The sequence below is a fragment of the Macrosteles quadrilineatus genome, unplaced genomic scaffold, assembly GCF_028750875.1.
Source record: "Macrosteles quadrilineatus isolate MER2022 unplaced genomic scaffold, UCM_ALF_1.0 Scaffold_3__2_contigs__length_128488019, whole genome shotgun sequence".
Lineage (NCBI taxonomy): Eukaryota > Metazoa > Arthropoda > Insecta > Hemiptera > Cicadellidae > Macrosteles > Macrosteles quadrilineatus.
In genome coordinates, this window is record NW_026542596.1 from 83753717 (window position 1) to 83763769 (window position 10053).

The 10053-nt window shown below is 32.9% G+C and overlaps 1 protein-coding gene across 1 annotated transcript; it reads right to left on the bottom strand.

The window, feature by feature from the left end:
- Positions 1-5954: 5954 nt before the first annotated feature.
- LOC128988361 (uncharacterized) lies at positions 5955-7158 on the bottom strand. The gene is made up of 2 exons (XM_054409584.1): positions 6740-7158; positions 5955-6086 (listed from the first exon to the last, which is right to left on the bottom strand). The coding sequence occupies exons 1-2, from the start codon at positions 7112-7114 to the stop codon at positions 5964-5966; spliced, it is 498 nt and encodes a 165-aa protein (XP_054265559.1). The 5' UTR covers positions 7115-7158; the 3' UTR covers positions 5955-5963.
- Between the last annotated feature and the right edge of the window lie 2895 nt (positions 7159-10053).

Sequence of the window (10053 nt, forward strand, 5' to 3'; positions counted from 1 at the left end):
TTTGTTTATATGCCGACGACACCTCACTTTGCGTCTCAGCTAAAGACGTGGCTCATCTAGAGACAACAGCATTTGAGAGTTCCAATAGAGCTTTGCAATGGTTCCATAACAACAAACTTCTTCTAAACTGCAAGAAAACAAAAATGCTCCAATACCATATTAACAGCTCAAAAAAGCAAGTCCCACTGACTGTTTTGATAGGTGACGAAGAGATCTCTTCTTGCAACAATGCTAAGTTTCTTGGTTTGGTTTTAGACAGACAGCTCAACTTTCATGACCATATTATAGAGCTCATATCCAGAAGCGTACGAACAAATTTTGTCTTCCGTCTTCAGAAAAAAACCCTAAGAGCAGCCTTCAGAATATCCCGTCGTACTTCTTGCAAGCCTCTCTTCAAGGAATACAATATTCTCACATTTCCATCCATATACATACTCAGTTGTCTATCGTTTTTAAAAAGAAATTATCATCTGTATCAACCGCAGTTCCATTCAATGCAGTACACTCTCAGACAAAAAAACAATATTAAGCTACCTAAGCACAGGACAAGTTTCTTTGAGAGACACCTATTTTATAATAGTATCAGGTTTTTCAATGTGTTGCCTGAACCCCTGAAAGTGGAGCAAGACAAAGACAAATTTGGGAGAGCGGTCAAACGCATACTCTTGGAACAAGCTCCCTACACTGTGAAAGATTTTTTAAGTTGCCGATCGAATTAAGATACTGTTCAGTTGCGTTTTAGTTCTAACAGCATTTATAATTTAGTTTTATTATATATTCTTGTGACGCTATTATACAGTTTTTTTCTGTGCAAAAATAAAGATGATTTGATTTGATTTGATTTGATTGAGTAATATTAAATTACCTAAGACAAGTGGAGTCCGCTCTCCGCGTTCCTCTCTCCGCTCTCCGCTCTCCGCTTCCGCGCCTAGGAAAACCCAGCCTAAGCGTTAACCAGTTCGGAAACCAACCCCGTTAATAAAAATGTATATTCAACAAGGGTACTATTTACAAATGTATATCAATTTACATTTCTTGAATTCATACTGTGTCAGACACCATTTATAGCCTATATTTAGTTACAATAAAAGCACCATAATTATTTGGATGACTGCAAGTATTTTGATAGTTTTTCACTATCTACGCCGAGGTGACAAACTCCATTAAACCTGTTCCGAAAGTTTGATAAGAAGAAATATATAAATACAAACAAATTAAATTTTTAGAACTCCCTGATTAACATTGATGTAAGAACTGTCCTAAAGTTTCTCAAGAATGAGTTATCAAAACGTTCAATAGTTAAAAATTTTACTCCCATTTTCAACAATACTCCCAAAAGGTTTTCAGAGAGACTGCTTGTGGTAAAAACGAGTGTTTAAGTTTGCTTGGAGAAGTTGCTGGGATCTGAATATCGATTTTGGCAAAATTTATTAATGCTTTTGAATTTTATTTATTTTTTTATGTATTAACCCATTACTAGGTATTTTATGAGAAACTTGTTTATTAGCAAACGTAAAATAAATCTTGTTTTTTAAGATCTTCTCAAGACTCTGTTCATAAGAGTTTACGATAATTCTTTGGACTATAATAAACTGTTACTGTTAAATTTAATTATTTTTACTTTAAAATTTAGCCGATCAAACCTACGTCGTCTATCCGTTGTTTTCCATCAAATATTTGAACTTAAAAATATTAAGTTTGTATAGTTCTGTTTTATTTTATTCTTGCTATTTTTAGTAGTTATAGAAACATCCGTTAGTCTTCTCCGTTCCAATTGTAAAAATTCAATTAAATAAAAAAAATAAAGACAACTTTTGATTCAAAAGATATCTCTGAAATGGAAATAAAATAAAATGAAAATTGTTTTTTTTTATGAATATTAAAATGTACATAAATTTACATAAATTACGAAAACTATAGGTGGACCCCACGTTGAGGTTACTACACTTTATTACACTTATTCAAGTACTTGCTGTAATATAGATGCATTACTGGATCTGCAAGGATTTTGGGTTAGTAAAATAACGTTAACAACAAATGCTGGAATCACTATGGGGACATGTTTGTTAGAGATTTTAGTCTGTGGTTAAGAAGTATACATTCCATCCCAATGTTAAAAATGCAGCTTTAGAGGAAAGATGGAGGTAAGTTGAATCGAAACATAGAACACAGCTATTAGAGTACGCTGATGTAATGTATTGATTTATGTCGAATAAACTATAAGTTTTATTCCATCTAATTAAAAACAACATTTTCTTGTGTCTGCGGCATCATGTAGACATTATTGTATCTTCAATGTTCATTCATCACAGAAACCAAAACTGAGGGGGGAATTACAATTAGGCGCTGCACAATCTATGAGCTGCTTATTCAACTAAATTATTTGTGAATAGAATATTGTTTAAATGTGATCTAGATGCAACATCTACTTCAGCATCCAAACGCGGCCACCTTTAGCTCCAGGCCACGGCGTTCGAAGTGGCAACATTGTAGTGCTGTTCAACAATATGAATAACACGTGATTAAACCAGAGAGCGTCACCTGTCTGCCATGTTAGCTTACGGGACATCTGGCGTTAAACAGCACTACTTGCGACGTTGCCAATTCTACCTGGAGTTAAAGGTGGCCGTGATCCAAAAGTCAATACCAACACTCTGGTTACAGTTATACTATCCACGAGAACCATGTGCTCTGTAAAGTAGTCTTTGTTCCCAAGACAGAAGTTCAGGGGTCATTAACTTTCTAGTTTCTTCCCCTTCTCCCATTTGTATCGTATGGAGGGTAAGTTTCCCCACGTTCAACACCTAACTCCCCGTCAATATATTATCCAATATTGAAAAAATACACGTCTCCCTCTTACAAATTGTACTTAACTTTCCACTTGTGTTCATGATTTAAGGTGTATTTAGGAAGTAAAAAGTATTGAGAAATAGTTGTTGCAGTAAAAAAAACAACTGAACGGATTTGTAAGTTTTCTTCTTCCAAAGAAAAAAACCTTTCGAGGTGTCACAGCTAAGATCTTCTTCCTGACCAGGCCTACGCTCCATCTCCCCATGTTGTGAATAAAAAATCACTCAAGCTGGGGTCCTAATCTGGAACAAAACGAGACTCTCACATTATTTATTTATTTACAATGTGGAGCTCCTCTTAATAAAAACACCGTATTTAAACTCAAACTCAGGAAAATGTCTGTTTATTTTTAATACATTGTTTAATTAACCTCAAAACAATGCTGCTGGAATAAAACTCGTTCTATCTTTCGTAATTAACCAAGATCTGTGTTTGTAATGCTATCCCTTGTCTTGATAATAACCACTTTATCAAGAATATAATACATTATATGAATATCTTTAAATCGGAATATGCATTATGAGAGTATAGTAAGAATCGAGATGGAGATCTAGTTTAGCTACTGACTGTGATATGCGGTTTCGTTTAAAGCATATGTTTGCCATTTATACATCTTGATAGAATAATTATACGATTCTACGATTGAGATGCCATTTCAACTTATCATTTAGCGGATGGATAGTGAATGGTAATAAAAAAAGTATTTTACTTTTGGGCATCTACAAAAATTTTACAAGGATAACTTTTTTAAAGCAATTTTATTAAAAAATCGATTGACTCCTTAATTTTGAAGATTTGACAAGTGTATTAACTGAGATATGGTAGTTTTAGTGATACGTAACCACTGGAGGTTAGTTGCAGCGCTTGCTGAAAGCGGTCACGTATCACTAATACTACCATATCTCAGTTAATACTAATCCAGTCTTCAAAGTTAAGATGTCAATCGATTTGTAATAAAATAGCCTTAAAAAAGTTATCTTTGTAAAAGATTTGTAAAATCAACGGTTTTCGAGTTATTTAAGAAACAAAATTTAAAATGGCCGCCATTTTGTTTTATGAATTTCAAAAATCGTCATAACTTTTTGGTAGCTTTGTCTAGTTGTCATGAACGTTTGTGCAAAGTTTCAATTTAATATGTTTCACCATTCCTTAGAAAAAAATTAATAACTTAAAAAAACAAAATGGCGGCTGTGTGAGTAACTAAGGACTTCCGGACCATTTAAATATGATATTTAGGTATGTTTCTTACCCAGGAGTAATGCCCTAAAATATTGGTAGAGAGTTCCGGGACACCCTGTATGTATTCTCAGGATCGCCAAATGACATGACTTATGGCTGTGACCTGGCATTAAATGATCAGTAATGCTTCAGAAAAATAAGAGAATAGTTAAAACATAAATTGAACGCTCCCTTATTGATTTGTCATGTGTATTGGTCACTATTGCTTCTATCTTAAACATTACCCAAACTAAAAATTTCAAGTGAAATAAAAACATATTTTAGTAAAATATAGATTGTTCACCAGAGTAGTAAGGCTCACAATGTAATTTAACCATAAAACCATTTACGCTCTAAATGCTTACTGCATAAACACAGTTCAGATTTTATTAAATGCAATTGAAGTAGCATAAGTCAAATATTGTGGCTAGCTTGAATACTGATACAAAATAACTATGGGATTTATTATTGAAATAACAATATCCAAAAACCCCCTAAGTGTATTTTAGTATCTTGAATTTAATAATACATAGTAAACCACTCGTTATTTGAACTATATTTGACCTGTAATACTAATTCTCAGAAGTTCAATAGGCCTACAAGTTCATTTGGCCCAACTCCAAGGTATGGTTGATTCTACTATTTCTATGATTCCTACTGAGGTAGTATATATTCAGTGGCAATACCAAACCATTAGAATCTCAGTTAAGCCTTAGAGGACTTAATGTTTCAAGTCGTTGCTAGAATAATATAACTTAATTGAACTGCCTATTCTGGATCAACTACGGCTTAAACAACTATGGCTGACTATTCCAACTCTGATTCTTCATTAGTTTGGCCAAAATAAAAATTCTGTTTATGTTTGAAATATATGATTCAAAGCAAAGACTTTGGCCTGATTTTTTTAAGAATGACATATCATTCTTTCTCTGAAATCAAAACAAAATATTCTCCTGTACCTCTACGACTTATATTGTGGAATAATAATCTTATCTGGTTATTAATTTAATTAAATATTTTATGTACAAAAGAAAATTATAGCCTAATATAATCTTATTTGTATAAGTTTATGCGAAAATGTATGGACAATATTGTTCATAAAATACGTCCGAAGTAATTATGCTCGGGAATTTCTTTAAGTGATTTCTGATTATAAATGAGTAAAATACGTCAGTTAACACGTCTTATTTAAAAATCTATGTGTTCATAACACATACAGATGAATCAGTTTTGATTGAGGTATTTAAATCGAGGTATATCTCGACTATTGTATACTGAAGTAGACATCCCATCTTTATGGACCAGCTGTCACAATTTTTTTTTAAAGAACGTAGTTGTGTGACATTTGTGTTGCCGACCAGGTTCATCGACCATAACAGTTGCTATATCTCACCATAAGTCATTCCCTAAGTTTGACTTGGTAAAAAATTGTATTCGACAGAATTTGTAATTTAGATCAACGCAATCTGTCGGTGGCTCACATCAACTACGAGTTTGGTAAAAACCCGGCAACAGATTTAACATGGGGATGGAATGTTTAAAATGTACTATGTAAAATGGCCTATCTAGAATATTTTTTATGGACAGAAATACTGTATTTTTCCAGATAAAGATTTATGCACTCATTGCATGCTTTCTCGTGGAATGCTTTCCATGCTTTTTAAAAGAACCAGAAATAATTTGTCATTACTTAAATTTAAAAACATACAAATGCATATGGAAGTTTTCTTTTTTCATAGCTAAGTAACTAACCAACTACAAAAAATGTTAAAACGATAATACTTTAAGAAATTATTTTATGAAAGACTATTTGAGTACTTGGTCATAAATATTAACATATTGTACACATTTTAAATCCAGAGACACGTTTAAGTTATATACAGTACATAAAAATATTAGTCGACAGTGCTCCTTCTCGAAGGTGTTGTCCTAAGAAGTTTTCCCAATTCTTTGATTTCTTCCTTAAATTCTGAAAGGTCTTTCAGTTTTCCTTTTAGATCTGCTTCCAACTCTACCACCTGAAAAATGCATGTAATACAAATATAAATTTTATTCAAACTATGTATATACTTATATTTAGAATCCATTATTGCAAACTGCCTTTTAGGTGGAAGAAGAAAAACAAGCTGGGTTACGTTTATGAGGAGAAACAATACCTAGATCTCAGAAAACATTGTGTGTAGTTCATCAGTGGACTGTGTTATAACGGGTTCGTAACAATATGGGTACGAGAAGAACCCACTCCTAGAAGTGTGGTTATAGGAGGTTCCTAGTTGATATTGGGCTGGGAAGCAGAATCTCAGACAATGAGTGATGAAGTGAACGGTTGGGCTTTACACGCTGTATTGGTGGGGAAATCGTCTTGAAAGTTTAGAAGAAGCGTTAACTTGGGTTAAGGAGCTAGATTTGACATACTAGATGTGACATAGTAGCGACAGAATCAATATTCATGCAATTAGCGCTGTTTAGTTAATTCAGAAGAATTTGCTCATGTCAAATAAAGTTTGATCAGATATATTAAAAATTACACATAGGCTAATTAGTAAATGGTATTATATGCCTTATAAAGCTGTTTCGGTATTTATTATACAATAAAACCCAATATACTATCAATGCTAGCTTTTAAAATATATTTTTGGGTAGTAAAATAAGCTTATACTCTAAAACCAACCTGTTCTAAAAGGTCGGACGTCCTTTGAGCATTAGGAGCCTTCAAGCTCAACACTTGCTTGAAGTGGTCATCGCCGTAATCCCGAGAAACGTTCTGGACATCCATGGATTTCAACTCGTCCAATCCTTTGTTAATCCAAGGATACTCCTTTTCAGCTATTTCCTTGATCACTATAGGATCACCTGCCTCAATCATACTTTTATGACCCTTTTGGGAGTTAAGGTAGGTGTTCATCAATTCTCTCTTTTGGTAAGGCACTCTCTTGAGGTCGCCCGCAGATTCCATGGTACTCGAATAGTCTTCGTCCGTTTCACTTGTTTCAAAATGGTCTAGGTTAGGTTTTGGGAAGTATAAGTCTAAAATATATCTAGGCATTTTAGAATTTAGAAGGTGCCTTGTGTGTGTTTTGATTTATTAATCCATTCAAATGAAAAAGTTTGATGAATTGTTTGTTTCCTAGAAACGTTCAGTTTAGGTGTCATTAAATTTTTCGAATGGTCAATATAATAATCTATACTTATTTAATACGCAAGCAGATTTTTTGTGACAATTACTCCTCCGAAACTACTGAACGGATTGTCATGTTTTTGGTGTCATTGGAAAGAGCGTAACGTGAAGTTGTGCAGGAAACTTTCTTTTAAAGGAAATAATTAGAGAGTGAGGCCCTGGGGCCCTTTAAAGTTTCATATTTCTCTATAAGGATAACATGGGAGATGATTTTTATTTACAGAAACATATGTTTGTTACTTGAAAATAGTCAAAGTCTACTACATAATAATTGCTGTGTGTTATGACTGTTAATGTATACTACAATTCAATCAAGGATTGTGTCCTTAAAGTTTACCCATAATGGATCTTAAAAGGCCCTACTTTATTTTAATGCTGGGAATAGTAAAATTTAGTTGAGAATAAGTTACCATGATTTAGAAAACTTTACTATAATAATTTATGTATTTAAAATCACAAATCTTTGACATTATTAAATCATTTTAAACAAAACAGCTGATTGACAAATCAAACAAATCATCTACTTGACTTCATGTGAATAATGTTGTTACACAAACATAGTTTTTTGAACTTGAGTCTTTTTTACTTCTGGGTGTATTTTGAGTTTGCAGTTATGAAAGCACCGAGCCAAGTAACTTTTATCTAATTTTCTTTATAAACTAACAGTATTAATGAATTAGTACATGAACTTGACAAGTTAGGTAATTAACTGTCAGTATGACAAGGGGAAGAAGAGTGGGTCCTCGAAAACAGACGAAGGGCCTTCGTCTGTTTTTGAGGAACGCGTTCGTCGAAGGCGGGGACACCCATCTAGAAAATCCAACTGAGTTTTTAAATATAGAGGTCAGTGGATTGCTAAGACACAAATTAACAACTTAATAGAATGTAAAGTCTTAACTGGGACAAGTGAGTGGGGACATATTTTGATTTCGAGAATAAAAATGTGTCCGTCTGAAACAAACTTATGTTACCTTTTAAAATGGAAAGATGCTAATTTATGTTATCTTTGGCATTTGCAGCACAAGCCCTTTAATTATAGATCGGCACTGTTCTTACCCAGATCAATTTCAGTCATGAGCAACTATATTGTATGTTGTTTTAAGTTAGGCTACATCTTTTATTAGGATACGCATATTCATTACGGAAAATTCTGACCAGGGTAATCTTCCTGAAGGTAACTTTAAGACTAAAATCGTAGTATTCGTGGAAGTGCTTTTGTGATAAAAATATTGTTTTTTTAGTTTATATTTTTAAAAGTATATTCTTCAAACAGCATTGTAAGACCCTCAAATTATGCTTCATAGGCCTATTGATTTGATATGATAAAATGTTTTGTTAAATGTGTTTTAAAAATCTTTATAAAATAACTAGGAACACACTTAAACTTGAACACTTATTAATTTACTAAATATAATACACATACAGTTAGAAAATGGCTGGACTGCTTCCCTTCTAAGGCTTTATTATTACTGTATTTTCATATGTTATTTTGCGGGGCATTGAGCCGCACAGGTTCACTAGTACATTTAAATGCGCAAACCCCTTTTTTCTGTACACGGTCGTTCTTCTTATTATTTGCACCGGAATAATACGAAGTCTATTTAGTTATTTTGTATAGCTTAAACAGAAAAAAAAACTTTGTACTGTGTTTGATAATTGAATAGGTAAAACAAATCCGTCACACATAATACATCAATCGTAGTGATTATAAATGTTGTTATACAGTTTATTTTAAAATTAAAATCCACAGCAAGTGACATGGCCCTTGTAGGGTTGCAGAATAATTCAACAATAAATATCTTCTCTGTAGATGACGGGACTTGCTTCGCTGCTTCAGTGGCTGACCATTCATAAGAGAATGATCATAAAATTAGTGAAAAAAGGTTGGTTTACAACAACAGTAGAATTTAACATTATTTTTTCAGAAAACAGAAAAATGGTGTCTAGCCCCTTAGTAGACTAATTTAGTCACAAGTTAATTTTGTTATTCATTAGTAAAGTGGATCTCAACAAACTAATTTTTAATGAGGCTGGAAACAAAGTTTGAAAAATGAGCAAAAGCTGTTGAAGGCAAAGAAGAAACATTATTTTTATTAAGTTTATCTTTTAAATACAATTAGGCAGCAAATTGAAGTTCTTTCGGTAACCGTTTTAAGAGTCCTTGGAGGCTAGTGGCCACCTTGGATAATTTATAACTAACAGCTGCTGAATATCTGTTTACCGTACCAAAATATTTGTTCAAACACCATAGTGATTATACATGTAATTTCAATTTCTAGTATACTGTGAGATTAGAAATGTTCTTTGTAGTTTTGAATTCTTCTCCAAGGGAGTCCATGAAAGCTAACGGCCATATTGGATTTGCATGCCATAAGAGCAATGTTAATTTAGCCAATTTCAAATAGCCGCTGATGATTTTTTTACAATCTGAAAATATTTTTTCAAACTCCAGAGTAATTTAAATATCTAGTGTACTGTAAGATTAGAAATTTTTTTGTAGCCCTTTAATTCTTTTACGAGTTAGACTGTCTAGGCTCCAAGGACACTTAAATCTAAACATTAATATTGCTAGCTAAAAAAAGATGCGTATGGGTACTCATAATTATGTATGCAATAGGGCAATCAATAAAAAAAAAACTTTGTTGAAATTGAAATAATGAAAAAAAAAATAATGCGGCGAATGGAAATAAAGGGCTGATCCCAATTGTGTAAGCAGGTGCAATAAAGATTTATTTACGCTAAAATTTATTACTCTATTCAATATGTTGGATTCAGTAAGAGTCCATGATGGGAAAATGTTAACTAAC